The sequence below is a fragment of the Miniopterus natalensis genome, chromosome 13 (genome assembly GCF_054644295.1).
Source record: "Miniopterus natalensis isolate mMinNat1 chromosome 13, mMinNat1.hap1, whole genome shotgun sequence".
In the NCBI taxonomy this organism is placed as follows: Eukaryota; Metazoa; Chordata; class Mammalia; order Chiroptera; family Miniopteridae; genus Miniopterus; species Miniopterus natalensis.
This window is the reverse complement of record NC_142093.1, coordinates 18,107,385-18,126,739: the sequence shown is the minus strand read 5'-3', so window position 1 is coordinate 18,126,739 and position 19,355 is coordinate 18,107,385. Positions and strand designations below refer to the sequence as shown.

General features: G+C 39.4%; 1 protein-coding gene across 3 annotated transcripts in view; it reads right to left on the bottom strand.

Moving 5' to 3' along the window:
• ARHGEF33 (Rho guanine nucleotide exchange factor 33) overlaps window positions 1-17,341 on the bottom strand; it is a 36,486-nt gene extending 19,145 nt beyond the window's left edge. For 2 of the 3 annotated variants that reach the window (XM_087823495.1, XM_087823496.1), the window contains exons 1-8: window positions 17,317-17,341; window positions 15,489-15,538; window positions 9,563-9,727; window positions 8,822-8,943; window positions 7,770-7,915; window positions 5,612-5,671; window positions 4,294-4,518; window positions 2,828-2,957 (exon numbers count right to left, since the gene is read on the bottom strand). In XM_087823495.1, coding sequence (XP_087679621.1) covers window positions 2,828-2,957; window positions 4,294-4,518; window positions 5,612-5,671; window positions 7,770-7,915; window positions 8,822-8,943; window positions 9,563-9,727; window positions 15,489-15,538; window positions 17,317-17,341 — 923 coding nt within the window. Of the gene's footprint in view, window positions 1-2,827; window positions 2,958-4,293; window positions 4,519-5,611; window positions 5,672-7,769; window positions 7,916-8,821; window positions 8,944-9,562; window positions 9,728-12,081; window positions 12,226-15,488; window positions 15,539-17,316 lie in introns of all 3 variants that reach the window. The other variant, XM_087823494.1, reaches the window with a different exon arrangement.
• Window positions 17,342-19,355: the final 2,014 nt, after the last annotated feature.

Sequence of the window (19,355 nt, the reverse complement as noted above, 5' to 3'; positions counted from 1 at the left end):
GCAGTACAGCCTCGTTAGTGTTGTGGATGACAGCATGAAGGTGGCACTTGGTCATTCTTAGCTACTGGGCAGGAGACTGCTACTAACATAACTAAGAAATGTTTAAAGCTGGCAACTAAAAGCTCAAGGGAGGGGATGTGGAAGTGTACCTTTTTCCCTTGTCCTTTGGTTCCTAAGAGGAATATTGGGCAAGGACAGAGTCGACTGGGAGGCTACAGACCAGTCCTGGCCTGCTACTGCCTGGAACTTCACAGAGCCCCCTTCCTACTCTCAGGTTCCCTCTAGCCCATCTCTCAGTGTGCCTCAATTTTTCCAGAAGAAATGAAGGGAGGAGCAGAGATGTCAGAAGGATGGGGTGGAGAGGAGAGAGAAAAGAATCATGGAAGGAAGAAGACGGGAGATTGGATGGAGAAGGGTGAGGTGATCGGGGGCCTAAAGGAATGAGGAAGGCAAAAACAGAAGGAAATGAAGCTTTGCTGGACTACAGCAAAGAGCTGATTTCTAACTTAGTGACTTAGAGGAACTGAAAATAGGTTCCCTTCTGATTTCTAGACCTCCAGTTTAATAAAGATGAAAGTGATGGCTTGTTTGTCACTGAGAGCTAAAGTTATTTGGCTATTTCCTTGAGGTCCTTAGCTGTCTACTATTAAATTAGTGGGTACTTGGCCAGCCCTGAAGAAGCAGACTTTTGTTGAGAACAGTAGGAAGTACAGGAAGTTTGAGAGGAAGATTTTCAACCCATCTCCAACTAAAGCAAAGACTCCCCTGTGACTGTCACTCAGAGAAGACCCACAACACCAGAATAGGGTGCCAGCCCCCTGTGATACAACGTTTCCTTCCGCTTTTCTCTGCCACCCCTCCACCTGCTACACCAGTCTTCACATATGTGAGGCCAGCTGATACAGAAATTCAAGAGGAGAGGCCTCCTGATCTGAGCTCTTACGGCTGGTGCAGTGGACTCTGAAGATCTAAGTAATTCCTGTCCAGATCAGAGAGAACTTGGAGGGTGGCCCAGAGACAGCTGGACTGGGAGAAGACCATGGAGCTGACGGAGGAAAGCACAACTGATTGAACTGAAAGAATGAAACACTGCACCAGCAGAAGAGCTAAATATGAAAGATTTCTCCCCACCCAGAGGCTATCCATAACTTTGGGTAATATTCCTGGTGTGACACTAAAAGCTGTTAGGGCACCACAGTGAGATCTGACTATGGGATGGGTTGTATATATAGGTTATATGTTTTGTATTAGATTATCTTTTTTCTTTTTTTCTCCTTTCCTCTCCACTCCTGGCCTCACCTGGACTCTCTTCTGCTCTGTCTCACCTCTGTCTCTTCTCTCCTCAGTCTGTTCCTCCCTCCCTCCCTCCCTTTTGTGAACACTGCCTTCTGCTGCACTGTGGCCAGTGCATGTACTTGCAGAGTTGGAGAGCTAGTAACTTAGTTGGACTCCAGGATACCTCCTGGACTGTCGCTGGGATAATAGTTTGAGATTTCAGGCTGGGGTCAGAGAAGGCTAACGCTCCCATCAAGTATCATGGACACACATAGGTTACATGAAGAGCAGTGACCTACAGTGGGTTCTGCACCAAACATTGAAAGCAGGCTTTTAAAGTTTTTTAAATTTAATAAGGACATTATTTGAAATGGGGGGGGGTGTGTGGAGGAAGTGAGCCAGGAGATGAAGAGCAGAGGAAGAAGGAAGGCAAGACATACTAAACCAATTGCACTGTTTCGTCTAAATCCAGACCTGACTCTCAGAAGCAACGTTTTTATGAAGATGAACATATTAAGTGCTCAACTTTTCTGTTCCTTACTAGGAGTGAAATTATGGCAGCATGAATAATTAGTGTTATTCTTCTTAAAGCCTCTAAAGTTACTTCAACTCTCACCGTCCAGTACTTAAACAATGAGGGAAGTAAGCTAAAAGCAATCAAGGACAATCCAGTTATAGTTTCAAATTAATGACTTAGTTCTTGCCAGTCCAGTATTAGTCCAAATAATTCTGAGCTTCGGCAGCAGGATGTAACCAACTTTGATTGTTAAACATGTGCCACCTGGTGGTGATCTGCAGCACGCAGCTTGCTGAGTTCTTGGACGTGGCACAGGAGTTTAGCTTATAAGGCTAACTGGCAATCCTGTGGGGCTGAGTTTGCCCAGCCCCACAAGTATTCATACAAGACTGATTCTGAGGTTGTGGCTCCATCTGGGTGAACCAAACCAGAAAAAGCCAAGAACACCAACTTCTGTGATCCCCCAACAAATGAGCAACAGCCCACAAGCCCCACTCAGGTTTCTCTGCTGACAGCCCTGCCTCTGCAGCTCCCAGCCCTTCCAGCAAGGGGCAAGGTTGCCTGAAACAGGCTGAAGAGGCTCTTGAGCACTGCACTTTTTTCTAGGAAAACCTGAAATTTCATTTTTATAGGCTTGAGAAGACCTGGCAACCTCAGGTTTGAGTGTCAGATTATAGTTATGGTGGGTGTTATTTTCACCCCAGGTTATTTTCCAACAGAGAAAGTGCTGAAAGCTTACAGTTTGTTGTGTAAAATATAGTTACTGTTAATTAATTTATTTTCATTTTTGCATGAGGGAAAACACCAACAGGGAAAAGGTTCTGAATTGTATTCAGCTGGTCTATGTCAAACATGCATGGAGGCTTCAGAAAAAGCTTAGAAAACCAGAGATTACCTCCTGTCGCTGCCTATTCTTTTTCCAAGGACTATTTCTGGAACTCTTTACAGGTCCCAGAATTCCCAAAGTGGAAACAATAAACACTTACCTTAAATCTTAATTAATCTGAAAAGCTAAGGCAATGAATACATGGATACCTTCTCTCTTTGGAATTCCTCTTTCCGTCTGACCCCTGGAATGTTGCCTTGATCTTCAGGATCAGAGAGATGTTAATGACATATTTTCTTTCTGACTCAAGCAGTTCCAGAGCCACAGTCTGTCTTTTAGCTTTAAAAACAAACCAAGGAGGGAATTGTTGTTAGCCACTCCTCCCCCAAACCCTATCAAACGATAGAAAGCAATAAAAAGATTTGAAAGCAATAAGCATATGAAAAAATGCTCAACATCAGTAGTTATCAGGGAAACAAATTAAAACTACAGTATATCAGTACACACCCTGGAGAATGGTTAAAATTAAAAAGACTGACCATGCTAAATATTGGGAAGGATGTGAAGCTAATGGCATTCTACCACACTGCTGGGAGTATAGCTTGGCTTTGTTTTTTAAGTTAAACATAATTCTATCCTATAACCTAGAGATTTCATTCCTAGGTACACATCCAAGATAAAATGAGGGCATACATCCCCCCCCCCCAAAAAAAGACCTGTATGAAAATATTTATAGGAATTTTACTCATAATAGCCCTAAACTGGAAACACTCCAAATGTCCATCAACAGGAGAATGGATAAACAAATTGTAGTAAATTCATTCAATGTGACTTTAAAAAGAAATGAGCTACTAAATGAATTATACACAACACATTATATTGAGAGGAAGAAGCCAGACCCAAAAGAGTACACATTGTATTATTGTATTATTGTATTATTCTATTATTCAAGAACAGACAAAAACTGACTTATGGTGACAGAAGTCAGAATAGTGGTTCCTTGGGTGGGTATTGGCTGGAAAGGTGTATGAGAGAACATTCTGGGGTAATAGAAATATTGTGTTTCTTTATCATCACAGGAGGGATCCATATATAAAAAGTTAGTGAGCTTAAACTTAAGCATTGTGAATTTTACTCTATATAAATTAACCCTTAATAAAGTACTGATTTGAAAATAGCAGCATAAACTTTTTTAAAAAATGGAAGCAAGTACCAGAATTACCAAAAGAATTTAAAGTGGTTGCTACTGTTCTTCACAATAAACCTTTTAGCACTGTTTAATTTTTCATGTATTTGATAATAATAATTAATTTTTAAAAGTTACCTCCCCCAAAATAGTTGGAGGGAAATGCTATTGTCTGACACATAATAAGTATTCAGTAATAATTCATGATTTGAAGGAAAAAAGGAGGGAGGAAGGGAGGACAGCCCCTGTTGTAGTGTTTGATATTTGGGTAGTAGATACAAGATTCATATATTGAGGATCCCACATCACTGGCCATGTTGCTTCTAGTGAGTCCCTTCACCTCTCTAAGCCTTTTAGTTTGTTCATCTAAAAAGGAAGCCAGATACTAGGTGGTCTCTTATGTCCACTGAATCTAAATTACAAGGATCCTAGCCCTTAGGTCCATCGTGTTCTTTAAAATTTCCGCCTGCATTCCCCCTTGGGGCTTACCAGCTAAAGAGGTTTCGCATAAAACATTTTCCAAGGAGCTGTGCCTGCCCTGGCCAACTTCTTTGAGTTTATCTGGGTGGTCTTTTGTGACATACTCATCACCCCATTCTTTCCCATCCTTTGGCTGCCTCCACACACCAGTTGGCAGGTGGCCCTTAGATTGGATATCTGCTGTGTGGCTAGGCTTGAGGTTTTCTTCTGCTTCTGGAGTCGTTGGGTTCATTCCTGAAAAATAACACTTGCCATCAAGACCTAATTTTTCTTAAATTGTATTTGTTACTAACTCTTAAATATTATGCTCCTGTGTGGGATGAAATATATCAACTAAGGATTAAAAGTTTACCCAGTTGCAAAGGATCACTGCTCTCTGTTTCTGGTCTATTCATCTACTCTTTGGACATAGTCTCTATTAGATATGGAGTTTTCAAAAATAAATTTATAAGATAATTAATTTGTAATAGTATGTATTGACTCATATCTGCTTCCTTTCAGGTGAGCACAGCAAGTGCCTATAGCGCTACTGGCAAGAAAGTGCAGAAAGAGAAGGGAGAAAGGGCCAAAGACAGTGTCAGCTTTTGGAACTCGTCCTCCTTGGCCCTGATGATGGTAAGTTGCAGAAAGGAAGGAGTGAGTGAGGGAAGATGAAATAATTTATAAAATCCGGGTGAACTGTTTATTAAGTAAATAACTTTTTAATTAAGTAAACCAGTGATTTTCAACTGGTGTGCCATGGCACTCTGGTGTGCTGCACAAATTTTTAAAACATGCAGTTCCTGACTATTTAGTCAGGGGCACTGACCTCTTTTCCCTTAGGTTGTCAAATAAAAAAATGACAACAGCCAACACAGCAATAGCCATCCAGTGTGAATGAATCAAAATTCTACCTATTTTTTGTCAGAGTGGCAAAAATATATTTTTTGGTGTGCCATAGAGTTTTAGTAATTAGTTTATGTGCCATGAGATGAAAAAGGTTGAAAATCGCTGAAGTAAACTATAGAATGTGTGGTTCATACAAAACTTAGGTTGTGCTATATGAGTTCTCAGCAAACATTAATTAATCAGTAATTGAAAGGAGTCAGAAAGAATCAAGAATACTGGTTTGAGCTTTAACTTCCCCAACCCTTCTCTGACCTTGGGTTTATCTGAGTCACTGATCTATGCCAGCACACGTCTCGGAATCTTAATAACCAGTATGCTTTATTTTGCCTGAGTTCTTTCATGCCTGGTTTGGAACTGAGGGAGTAGAAGAAAGGAAGGTGAAAAAAGGGAAATGGTGGAATTGCTAGAAGAAAAGAGAACTCAAAGAAGAGCCACTTACCGGGACCCATCATTCCCTTCACATTGCTGTCTCCTATATGCATGGACCTGGACTCTTGGGCTGCAGAGAAAGGAAAGCCTTCAATCAGTATCCAGCTGCATCTCCTATCATCTCCCTTTGTTCACTCTCTTTAGGTTCTTCTTGCTATTCCTTGAACATATCAGTTATGTTTCCACCAGGACCTTGGTACTGGCTATTCCCTTTCTTTCTCTCAGTATCATAGCTAACTTTCTTACTTCCTTCAGGTCTTTTCCTGGCACACCCTATAAAATTACATCTATTTTCCCCCTTATCACTGTCTAACGTATTACGTATTTTATTTATCTTGTTCATTGCCTGTTGCCTTCAGAACAAAGGCTCCATAAGGGCAGGAATTCTTGTTGTTTTGTTCATTATTATATATCCCCATCACCTACATCAATGCATAGGGTGGGTGAATGGCTGGAGAATGGATAGAAGAAAGGATGAGTGGGTATGGCCAACACCTTGACTGCAACCTCAAGAGAGACCTTGAGCCAGAGACACCCAGTTGAGCTGTGTACATATTCCTGACTCAGAGAAACTGTGATGTAATGAGCGTTTGCTGTTTTAAACTACTAAATTTGGGGGCACCGTATTATAACTAATAGTGGGTAAGTCAATCCTTTGTGAAAGTTTAGTCCTTTGACCTTGCGTTTTAACATAACTTACCTCCAATAGTATATGTAATGTCTTATTATGGCACATTGCTCCCAAATATTTGCAGCAACTTGGTAGAATAAACTATGTTATATAAGCTATGCCTACACGACACCAAAGGAAGGAGGAGTTGCCACTAAACAGCTCATTTAAATCCATCTGGACACTTTACAAATATAATTTCTAATCATTTATCTTGTGACAATGTTCAATTGCCCACTGGCATTGATCTGACCTATACTTTTGAAGCCCATCCTGTAATCTCCCCTAGCAAGACCATCTTTTGTGTCATGCTCTCCATGACCTAGAACAAAGAAAATAGAGCCACCTACCTGAAACCCACATCCCAGATAGATCAAGTGAGTTTTCCCAGGCTGCACCTATCAGTCTCTAAAATAACTACTCAAATGGGTAAAAAACTAAAACAAACAACAACAACAAAAAAACACAGCAAAGCAAATCTGTACTTTGAAGTTAATACTGATTAAAAGCCATTTGATTTAGATTTTTAAATTCAGTTATTCAAAACACATTTATTGTCATTGAATATATGAGCCAAATTGTTCATTAAGCCATAAGAGTTGAAAACCTCCAGCCCTGCCGTTGAGGACTTTACAATTGATTGAGAAGTCACTGAGCCTCTTTTGGAGACTTCCTATATATAACCAAAAAAAACAAAAGAGGAAAATTCATCTAAACACTGTTAATATCTACATTCATTCTCCTGTAGGTGCTTTGCTAGATGTTGTTGAGGATACAAAGTAGTAGCAATTGTGCTTTTGTTTTGCTTCTTTTCCTGAGTTGAGCACAGGTCACTAACCGATGTCCATGGACATCCCTTGGAAAGCCAGTTTCTTCAGTCACTGCCCAAGTACAATCTGTTATCTGTTCTAACATTTCTCAGATCAGGGACCTGACTGGTGACTGTTTCAGCCCACAGACAGTACTAGCTCTGGTTTTCCAGAGAAAGAGGAGTACAAAGTTAGACTGTGTGACGGCACTGCCTGCCAATGAGGGCAGATACGGCTTCTCATGTCAGTGAAACCTTTACTGAAAGAAAAGCAGAACACACAATTTTATCCGTGCTAGGACTACAGCTATTTTTTAAATGTTTATGCAGAGAGACAAGGATTAAGAAAGTAATATGGGAAATAAAACAATTTATTAAAGTGAATAATTTTTTTAACATTTTTTTCCTATGGTTATGCAACAAATTATCTCTAGTCCACTTGAAATTTAGAACACCCAGTATTTTCCCAAAAGGGAAAATATTTTTAAATTAAGCAGCCTCTCCTGGTTTCTCAGATCCTCTGGATTCTTTTAAATTCCAGATGCAAGAGGGAAAATTCTGAGCAATGCACCAGTTTCCTCTAACCAAGGATTAAGGCCGTAGGCCCATCCTTACTATGTCCTATTACTTAAGTCCTCAGAATCAAGGAGGAAAATGTTTGGTTTATTCATTATAATTTGTGAACTGTACCTTTTTCATAGGCCTGAGAAGGCAAAAGGTTTGTGAAGTCTTCACCTGGAAGAACAGGCTCAGGGATATTGATTGAGCGGAAAGGACTTCCTCCCTGTGCTTGAGCAGGCCCAGCCTGTGCGCCATGGTCGTCCTTTTGAGTTTTCCTAGGAAAGGGAAACAAAAGGTCTTCATATCTGACAGGTTAGGAAGAGGTTCAGTTCAGAATAATTCAAGGAAATTTCTGACTTACTGGGTTAACCATATAAAATTGCTGTTTTAGTGAATTTAAAATCGTCAAACATAGCAACTTAATTCAGCACCAAAGTTGAAGAAAAATTTTAAATATTTATAAGTCACCTTCTAATTTTAATATCTATGTTCTTATTTTTCTGTTACTGGCTTCCCTGTCATCAGGAACTTTATATAGAGTTTTCAGTGGTGACGATTTGCTTAGGATGATTTACATTCATTTAACAAAGCAACCCAAAGCTACCAGGAGCTAGCAAGTCTTCAACTGAAAACAATCAGTCATTCTCCAGGGTCACACAAATGTTATTGTCATATTTCTACTTGAAATCTGATGGTATTAAAAACATACAGCAATAAAGATTATGTATGTTCAGTGGTGAAACTTTACTTGAGTCAACCTGGTTGAGGTATTATTTAACATAAATTCATTTTCCATGGTAAAAGAAAAATAATAGTAGCATTAGAGAGATTTTAGAAAACTAATAAAAGAAGAAAGTCACTACCCTCCCATCTTAACACAACAATCATTATTTTAAAATATATCTTTCTAGTTGTTATTTTACATGTTTTCACAGTTGAAATCAAATTCTACAGGCTATTTTATATCATTTTACTGCCTATTAAGTGCATTTTCCACCCAATAGTTACCATCAGTTAGTATTAACCAACTTTTATGGTTCTATAACCTCTGTCACATGCTGAACCATGGATCCCAGTGACCAGCTAGCTATATCCTGATAGTGGGGTAGGTGTTCTCAGTGTCTGTGTACAAGTTATTGTTTATGGATTTGCCTTTGGTCAATTTTTTGTAGAAAACTCACTTGGCTTTCACTTTTCGAGATTCTCTTCGCTTCTCCTGTTGAAGCTGTTCAATTTTCTGTTGCATTTCTTCTTGTTTGGAAGTGATGGCCTGGATCATTGACATGGCATTGCTCAGCTCTTCCTAAAAAATAAGCATCGATATGAATTTAATCTGGTCTATGGGGTTAAAATATATATCTACTTTACAGTAAGCTTTTAATTCATATTCATTGAATCAATCAGTCAATGAATCAATGAGAGATGAAAATTTTACTTCTATTCTGGTCTCTAATTTTAACACAAAGATCCAAAAAAGAAAAGCATAAAATAGATATTTTTTCCGTGATAGTGAATGGGCTAGAGGGAATGTTCTTATATTTGGCTGCTATGTGGAAAGGTAAGTTTCCTTCTTGTGTGACTAAGACCAAGAATGTTTCTTCAGCAGGGAAATAGAAGAGGGGCCTGTCTTGAAATAGGTTTTTTGTTTGTTTGTTAGTTTTGTTCATTCTCACCTGAGGATATTTTTTCCATTGATTATTTTAGAGAGAGTAGAAGGGAGAAAGGGAGGGGTGGAGAGAGTGGGGGGGCAGAGAGAGAAACATTGATGCGAGAGAGACTCATTGATTGGTTGCCTCCTGTACTCGCCCTGGTTGGGATCAAACCTGCAACCCAGGTATGTGCCCTTGACCGGGAATCGAACCCACGACCCTTCGGTGTGCAGGCCGATGCTCTAACCATGGAGCCACACCGGTCAGGGCTACCTTGAAATAGTTTAATGAATTCTTCATCTCAGTAACTTTTTCTTCCATGGAACATTTGCAGCTCTTAACCTTCTCTTCCAAAGCATATTCTCCATGTTGAATTCTTGACAGTTCTTGCATTGCTTCTGTGAAACCAGTTTTCAGTTCAGAGGCCAGGGCCTGCAACTAAATAATACACGAAGAGTGAATTCAGTTTGCTATAAATAATTATAAATAGTACCATGGACCTTTTGAATTTTTGTTTTTTTTGAGAAACCAGGCCCTTGAAAATTTACAGACCTCATTTCCTGGTACACTAAATTTTGGACAACTTAAGGCAATCTTGGCCCCATACATCTAGGGAAAAGAAGGTCTTTTTTATACAGCACATGATGGTGCTTGATAGTAACAAGAAAGCAAGCAAATAACTAAGTTTACAAGTGCACCTGTAAGCTACTTATGTATTCTAACACCTTGATTAAAATGAGATTTACTTGAAAAGCAATGTAAGTATGTGAAAAACAGTCTTGATCCTGTAACTTGTCAAATTCCATGAGAGAAGAGGTGGGTCATATCATCCCTGGTTGTTAGGAGAAGATGAAGAAATACAGTTATATTTTTTCCTTAAAAAATTAAATGATAAAGAGTGATAACTAAGCATATCTGAGAGTTTCTTTGAAAGGGAAAAAGTTGTTTTTTTATTCTTGAATGATATCATGGAAAAGGAGATAATGGCATTTTCAAGAGCAGTGTGCTTTCGTATATAAGGAAGGCACAGAACTATTTACAATGGCAGGAGCTCAGCATGTTGTTGGTAGTGATATGATTCATCTTCAGCAGTCAAGTCTGGTTGTGTAGGAGTGCACACATTGGACTTCTATTGTGAACTTCCCTACCATGAAAAGGGGGTCAATTTTGGAGTCAGATAGGGTACAAACCTTAGCTCTCTCCCACAAATACTGAGACCTTAGGCAAGTTGGGTAACTGCTTTGTAGCAGTTTCTGCGTCCATAAAATATCCATAACAATACCTGTTTCACAGGGCTGTTTTGAGAATAAAATGAATAACTGTAGGTAAGGTGCCTGTCCTAGTACATGCTAGGTACATAGAAGGTGTTTAAGAAATTTTAATTCTTCTCCCCTTGTAAGTGGCAAATCAGAAAGTTAAGCACAAACAGGTGTGGAGAAAATGGAGTACTTCTAGAGTTCAGTTTTATTTATTGAACAAATGAAGAAGCATTTTCAATAGACAATAACTTAACAATAAGATAACATTACTTTCTTGACATTTATAATCTTATACTCAGCTAAATAGAGTAACTCTTAGCTCCAGATCTCTCTGTAAAACAGAATTTTTTAGAAGGTTTCTTCTATAATTAAAGTATCCACCAAATATTCTGATTTTAAAGGGATGGAAATTGAAGTCAAGGTACCGTAACAAAATACCTTCAAATGTGTATTTCTAAACATTTTGGAATCTGGTTGTCCAAATGGTTCTAACTTTCACTTCCCTCTATAAACTCACTTAGTTACATACACCGCCTTTTAAAATATAGGATATTGTGGTTCACTGTGGCTCACAAAAGTTTCTCTCAAGGGCTGGGAGTAGGGAGAAATGAGAGGAACCAAAGCGATCATTCAAAGGAAAAAAGCCAGATCTGTCTGGTGTTTGGGACTGGAAGACTGGAAACAATACAAGCAATCTGTTTTTTATTCCAATCATTTTAATTTTATTCAATCTTTATGATGGATTTCAGCACATTTCCTAATTCAGTCATCATGATGGATTAAATCACACCAGATCAACAACTACTGATCTGGTCATTCTCATGTAAATTCATCTTCTGTGAGCAAAATAAACAAAATCCACAGCTCTGTAATATCAAAGCAAAATTTATACAAGTTTTAAAATTGAAGGAAGGAAACCTGACATTCATGCAGGTGCTCTGAAATTCACTCAGGTTTCCTGCTTGAAAAACAAAGGGAACCAGTATCTGACAGAAATAGGTTTCATTATCACTGCTCCCTTAGGTGGATAAGTGGAGTTTCCCCAGGAGCCAAAAGGCAACAAGCAGAGTCCTAGAGGAAAGGACTTTTCCTCACCTGTAGAACCACAGCTCTCGAAAAATTAAAAACTATCGAAATTTTTCTCTAACAGGTTATATAGGGACTTTGGGAATTCTGAAACCATTTTGAGCTCTGAGTCCATTTCCTTCACATATATTACTTTGAGCCCCTTGGGTACCTGCCACTGAAGCAACACTACTGCTTTAGAAACAGCTGCACAACCAGTGATCAGCCAGAGAGTGGATGCCGTAGTGAGCACAGCCACAAACCTGAGACAGCATGGCCCTTTTGGGATGCTTTGGCTCTTGATACCTTTAGTTGCTAGAGACTGATTTTCCAGTGCCAACTGGCCATGTCTTTGTGTATAAAAAAATAATCTGAAGATATGGACTTAATATCTTTTTTCTGCTCTCTCTTCAGCTTTCTTGTTTGACATCCCACAGCCCACCCCAGGGTTTAGAAATGGGTGTCTACCTTGTTCTCCAGCGAGTTGAACACGTTGCTCATCTCGTTGATTTTTTCATGAAGCTGCTCTAGAGAGGTTATGATCCCTCCATCCTGCCGCTGAAGGCGGGCTCCCACTGGAGGCAGGTTCAGGGAAGACTTGTACTTCGAAGCCTAGGGTACCACAGAGGGCATCTTAGGCTTAAAGAAATAGGGGAGAGGAGTCCGAATTCTTCTATTTCCTGCTCTTAATTTCTGTTTCTCAGTTTTCTTTATTTTCTTGTCTTATCTCTTGTTTATTTTAACTCTTCCTAAGATGAATCTTCCAAATTTTTTTTTCCATCAAAGATCCCTCAAGTTAAATTTTCATAAAGTATTCAAGTTGTTCCAACTTGTTTTTTACACAGACTTCTCCTTTCCTTCTGTCCCATTATCAAGATCAGAAAGCTACTATGAGGCATATTCAGGGGACTGGGCCTGTGCTTTGAGGAACCTGCAAACTCATGAATGTCAACATTTGAGAAACCTCTGCAAGACATACCAAATTCCCACACCCCCTGACTAAAGGCACTAGAAGAGCAAAAGCCAAGGTATTTTGAAGTAGCACATGCTGATGGCAAGGATGCCAAAGTAATTGTTTTGGCTTCCCCCTTAACCAGGGTTGCTACAGAAGAAACATTGTTTTCCTGCTAGCTGCTATCTCCCTAATTTTCGGCTTCTTTATTAATCCCCAGAAATGCAATGATTTAAAACACAAAGTGGGGAGCAAGTCATTTGAATAGTCAAGAGTAAATTTCCTAAATCTACTTGTTTACACTCCCTACAGAAGTTGACCCTTAAAGTCATTATTATAGGGCACTATTGAAGCTGATATGAAGCCTGGTATGCAGGAAGGTGATCTTACTGATCTTTGGGTGCACCACACACCTAATAGAGTTAACTTCTCTTGTGTTAGAAGACATTCCTCAACAGTAAAAAGAGACTGAGGCTCAGATAGGACTTACAAATCCTATAAAACTTTTCAATGGCAGTTTTAATGATGAAACCTATTATTGTAGGACTGGTTCCCATAGTTTTTCAATTAGAAGTCCTTTTGGCACATAACTCAATATCTTAAATTATTTTCATTACAGAGAAAAAGAAAAAGTCACCCCAAATTTCATTATTTAATATAACCATTCATGTTTAGGCATATTTCCTTTTGTGTTGTTCAATATGAATGCAGATTATCGCTTTAATCACTTTAGAGTTTATTTTGATTAGGGTCTGAAGGGAGGATCTATTCTTTTTCCCCAAAGAACCAGACAACTTACAAACACCATTTGGCACCAGGCTGAATGGCTGCATCAGACCTCTTGACTCAAAGCAATGTACACATTTTGCAGATATTCATTCATTCAGCTAATATTTATTGAATATTTTTATATTCCAGGTACTATATGCTGAGAATACAACAGAGATCAAAATGTGCTAAATCCCTGCCCTTGGAGCTTACATTCTAGAGAGAGACAATAAAAAACAAACAAATTAATATTTACTGTAGTGTCAAGTAAGGATGGGGGTGTCTGTCAAGAAAAATAAATGAGAAGATAGAGAATGGCTGAAATGTCCTATTTTGCTCCAGGTTTCTCGTTTGCTCTCCCTTTTCTGTGGGTTGTACTCTCTTACAGCTAACCCTGCCCTGCCCCCCTCCAGCCTCCTCTTCTTTCTTTACTTCTCCTTCTCCATCTTCTTTTGGCTAAATGTTGCTTGGAGGAAACACACTGGGGCTTAGAAAGCGCTCTTTTAACAAGAAGGGGGTTATAATCACAGCATCACAGAGGTCGTAGAGACCGGCTTCGCTTCCACTGCTTCATTTGTTCCATTGTGAGCAGACACACTTGGATGTGTGATACATAAGAGAATGAGGCCACCCCCACTGCAGCTAAATTTAGCCGACATTTAGGGAGTGACCTACATAAAATCTTTAACAGACTTTAAATCATACCTGAGTTTAAAGAGATACATTCATTTAAATGCCATGCACAGGTCAGACGTTAACAGAGGGAGGTGGGCAGGGAAGGCACTTGGAGGTCTTGGTCAAGTGAGGCATCAAATCAGCATTGGGTGAAGACTCTCTTGTTTCCAGGCCTTTGTTCAAGCTAGCCCCTCTGCCTGAAATGTCCGTCCCCATGTCCACTTACCAGATGACCACCGTGTCCTTAAATGCCTGGTTCACATCCTCCAGTCAGTGTTAACTCGCCCTTCCCCCATATCCCACGGAATCTTATCAATGCTTCTGTTGTAATCCTTCCAACAGTCTACCTTGTATGTTTTTACCAGGACACTTAACAATCAATGAGAATGTCTGTTTCATCTTTTTTAACCCCCATTAGGCCAAGCAGTAGATTTTGCACATGGTAACTGTTCAATAAATAAGCATTACATTGAAATGAGGCTGTTTCCTCCACCCCCTCTCATTGCCTGTCTGGGTGGAAGAGCAACACAATTAAAAATGTTCACACAGCCCTGTGCTGGCTTGCCCTGACTGGGCCCACAGCAACCATCTCCTGTATGATAGTTCTGGGAACTAGTTGTTATTTTCACTTTACTGTCACTTAAACTCAATAAATCTAAATAACATCTCCCCCAAGTTATCTGCTTTTCTGAATTCCTATATCTCTTTCAGGAGACCACTTTTTCTTAGTTACCAGGGCTTAAAACTGTAGAGTCAACTTTAAAATCACCTTTTCTTCAAGCCTCCCCCCCAAGCCCTGTCAGTTCTTCCTTCCTCCTCACGTACTCCAGAGTCCAGGTTTCCCTAGCCCAAGCTGCTTTTATGTCAGAGTAAACTTACATGTTTTTAAGGACAGAAATGTACTTTACATTTACAGTTGGAAAATAGAAGCCAAACAAATTCTCTTCAGAGAGCCAAAGCAGCCCGATGTGACCCTGATGACAAATATGTTACAAAATGTTTTCCACAACTTTTATCTTCCTTGTAATTATATTATTCCCATTGTTTAAAGGAGCTTAAAATTGTTTTCTATCACCGTATTTTAACATTTGTAAAGTTAAACCCCTTTCCATTCTCAATTCTCCCCGCTAAAATAGGAAACTAAGAAAAACAGATCTTGCTCTCTCTTTCTCAGGTGGAAATGTTATTGCACAGTATACTGGCCATAGTGAAGTGGCAGCAGGCAAGAAAAGCAGAGTTGATGGGAGTGAGAGTGCTGTATTTTATAAACTGAGTTAAGCTGTCTTTTAATAATCAGTTTTCTCAAAAGTGCAGTGAGAATGGTACTGTCTGCCCTGCCTATCTGAATACAGTGAACTTGTTAAGTGAACAAATATGATGATACATGTGGAAACATTTGTGAGAACTAAAAAAATTATGCATACAAGACAATCATCACTATTACACATAGGACTGTTCAGAACAATCTATTTGTCTTTACCTGGTAGATCTGTGTGGAAGGGTTATTCATCGGCATATGTTCATTCTCTCCTGTAGGGAGAAAGAGCTTTGTTCAATCAACACAACTCATTCTGTGCCTGTCCCCTTCAGACACGTACAGGGAATAAGGGGACTTACAGGATCCTAAGTCTGTGCCTACATGACAAGAAACCAATGATTCAGCAAGGACAAAGCATGAACATGTGTAGGTGACTTTATATTCACATCCTAATGATCTCAGCAGACCTACCTGGTAGAACTCCTGTGGTAGAAAACCATGTTGTGCCGGGACAGGGGTACTTCTCAACCAGACTGGGATGATCAGCGATCATGAGCTACCAGAAGGGAGTGCCCTGAAGGGGCTGGCTTGTGTTCTTGGGGCTGCCTGCAGTTTACTGAGGGGATAGTTCTACAGTCAGGAAGACTGCTCTTCTCCAGGCCCCGTCCAGTCGTCGCACTGTTGTTCTTGGAAGGCCTGTGTAAAACATCCTGTTCTCCTGCCTCTGATCCTTACAAAACAACTCTGCCCTCCTGTCACTGTCCAGACCAGCTAAGGGAGCCTTGCTGCCCTAGGCAAGAGGGTTGATAGGAGGGAATTGTCAATGGAAAAGTTCTAGGAAGGATGGAGGCAGAAAGAAAACAGTCTTGGCAATACTAGAGACTGTGAAACAGGTCAAGCACAAAGGAAGCAGTAGGTTATAAGAACCATTTACAACCTAGGGAGAGAAAAGATTGGCCTAGAATGTACCTGTCAGAATCACATTGGTTGGCCATGAAGACGAGGCAATCCATGTAAAACATGAAGCTCCCGGTACCTCCTTTCAGCTACATCTCCATCGTGTCACATTGTATAAATCAAGCAGCTTATACGTGCAACCCCTGGTTGCAGACATTTGGTTGTATGATGTGTTATTGTTCTTCTAAGACATGCTGGTGCAGGAAATCCTTTCTTAGAGGAACCAGCCACAGTATGCAAGTTCATAAATACATAGCCTAGGCCCAGGAAGTATGTACACTGAGGACTGTCCCTATAAAATCCAGATGGTTTGAGATTACCAAACCTCCCCACATAAAGTTTCCTTCCCCCATTTTATGCTGTGTCCCAACAGCCTAGTATCATGGCAAGAACCAGAACTTTGGAACAGAGACCACGTTCCCAGACTTAATTTTGACATTTTGTGGTTGTAGCCTAAATTCTCTATGAATGATTTCTCATCTGATAACAGAACCTACTTCTGTGTGGTTGATTCTATGTGGTAAAGATTAAAGAGAAAGCCCTATGTTTCTAAGCTACCCTAGGTGGTGGTAGATGTCTACTGGTTGAATGTGTATCTTGGCCTTATTGAGCAGATTATTCTAAGGCAGGTCTAAATTTATTGCTAAGAAAAATTAAATAGCACTGGCCAGCATTGCTCAGTGATTAGAGCATCGGCCTCTGGTGAGGGTAGCAGGTTCATACCTGGGTTGCAGGTTCGATCCCCACCCCCGGTCAGGGCTTGTGCAGGAGGCAACCAGTCGCTGTGTCTCTCTCACCTTGTTATTTCTCTCTCCTCCCCCTCCCTTCCAATCTCTCTAAAAATCAATGGAAAAATATCCTCACTTCTTGGGTGAGGATTCAAAAACAACAACTGTTGAGACAAAATTATATAGACAGCGTTTTCTGTTTCTCTAGTTCCAAGTCTATGCTCTTGGCAGTCATTTTATTATGATAAGGAAAGGAGAATAGTAAAGTTAACATATTATCATGTTTTGAGAAAACAGCAAGACAGCACTACAACCCATATTTCTTAAATCCTGAGCTGTAAAGCAAGACATATGAAAAATCTAACCTTGCTTTGTTTTGGTTTTTTCCATGGTGCCTGTTGCTTCTTTCCTCCAACTTATTCTTCAACATTGCATCTTCATTGTCCCTGGATCAGGCCACCCCCTCTTCCCTGGACCTGTCAATTGAAATCAAGAGTAAGGGATAGCAGCCCAGCTGGCGTGGCTCAGTGGTTGAGCATTGACCCAGGATCCCTGAGATAGCGGTTCGCTTCCCTGTCAGGACACATGCCTGGGTTGCAGGCTTGATCCCCAGTAGGTGGCTTGCAGGAGACAGCTGATCAATGACCCTCTCATCATTTATGTTTCTATTTCTTTTTCTCTCTCTCCTTTACTCTCTCTGAAATCAGTAAAGATATTTTTTAAAAAACGAGTAAGGGATAGTGGTAGAACTGGTAAAGTCACTGGACTGACTTTATGTGTTAACTTGAAAAAATTGAAATGAACTATTAGAGGCCACTTGAGGTGAGGTTTATGCAATTTCAAAAGGGAAAATATTGAGTAAATATTTAGCTTAAAACTTAAAGGTAAATATCTTGTGAATAAGAATGAAATTCATTAGTATTATACTAGTTTTTAATATGGTACATTCCTTTTGGGATCAAATCAATTAATTGAGTTAGACCCATTGATTTTATTATTAGGTTATAGGTTAGGGGAATTATCTAAAAAAGAAAAAACCTGAGCAAGTCTGAAGGCCAAAACATCTGTTTTTATTTCATTAAACAGTAACTTCCTTGATGGCCTTGTCTACACTTTCAGTAACTTGTAGACTCCTTTACGTCCAGGAGATGTTTCTCAAATGTGGCCTGGCTGTAGACCACGAGACATGAAACTGCAAGTTCAGAATGCAATCTAACGAAGAAACCAGAGCTGTCAGTGTTATCAACGTCGGCCCTCTTTTTAACCATCTAGAATTTTAACCCTTTCTAATGATTGGGGAAAGGGTTAAAATTAAAACCTTATGAGACTTGATCAGATGCTTCTCACTATAGAGGCTGAAAGTGCCAGGTTCTCCTAGTCAGCCTGGCAGCTAAGGCATTAGGGACACGTGACCTAGGATATGCCACTCAGGTGCATACACTCCAGCGGACACTGGCAGTTGCAGGATTTCCTAAGGCACATATACTTGATAGACTTTCTACTTTCTAAGAAATACAAAAAGTTGCTAAGACAGTTTAGGTGACTCAAACAGCTGCTTTTGGTGGTTTCCTCACCAGAACAACTGTACTATATGACTTGGGGCATTGTTGCTGGCCACATAATCCCAAACTTGATTCACCAGTCTCCCATAAATAAATTTATAAAGTCAAATAGATCTTCTGCCATTGCTTCTATGTATTGTGCGTTGGTTTAAAAGCTCTCTGCAGCCCCATGTTATTAATACATGTTTTTCTAAATTTTCTTCTAATATTTTAAAATCCTTTTTGAGTGTTTAATTCATCTGGAATTTGTTTTTATATATGGGGAAAGGGAGTGTTCCATTTCCTTATCAAAACCCAAAATTATAGTGTTTTAAAACTATTTGGTAGGGCAAGAACTATTATTCTTTTTTATAATTTGCTTTACCTGACATTTATTTTTCCATGTGAGTAAGTGAACACCAAGATTATTTTACCCATTACCAAAAAAACTAGATTCTCATGGAAATGCATTAGATTTATATATTACTTTGGGAGAATGTACATTTTTCTTACATTGAATCTTGTCATCCAAGAGTATATAGTTCTTTCCATTTGTCTGGATCAGATTTCATGGTTTATGCTTTAAAATCCTATACTTTCCCTGCGAATTTTGTTTTTAAGTATTTTATAATTTGTATTGCTATTGCGAATGGCATTTTTTCCACTTTCATTTCTAACTGGTTTTTGTATTCTCTATTTTTTTGTATATTCTATATTCTGTGACCTTACTAAATTCCTTTATTAATTATGGAAGATAGTCAAAATAAGTATTTTTTATAGTTTTCTAGGTGATTTATATTCCTAGAATATTTCTTGGTCATAGAATATAGTTCTTTTGATACACTTCTGGATTCTACTTGTTA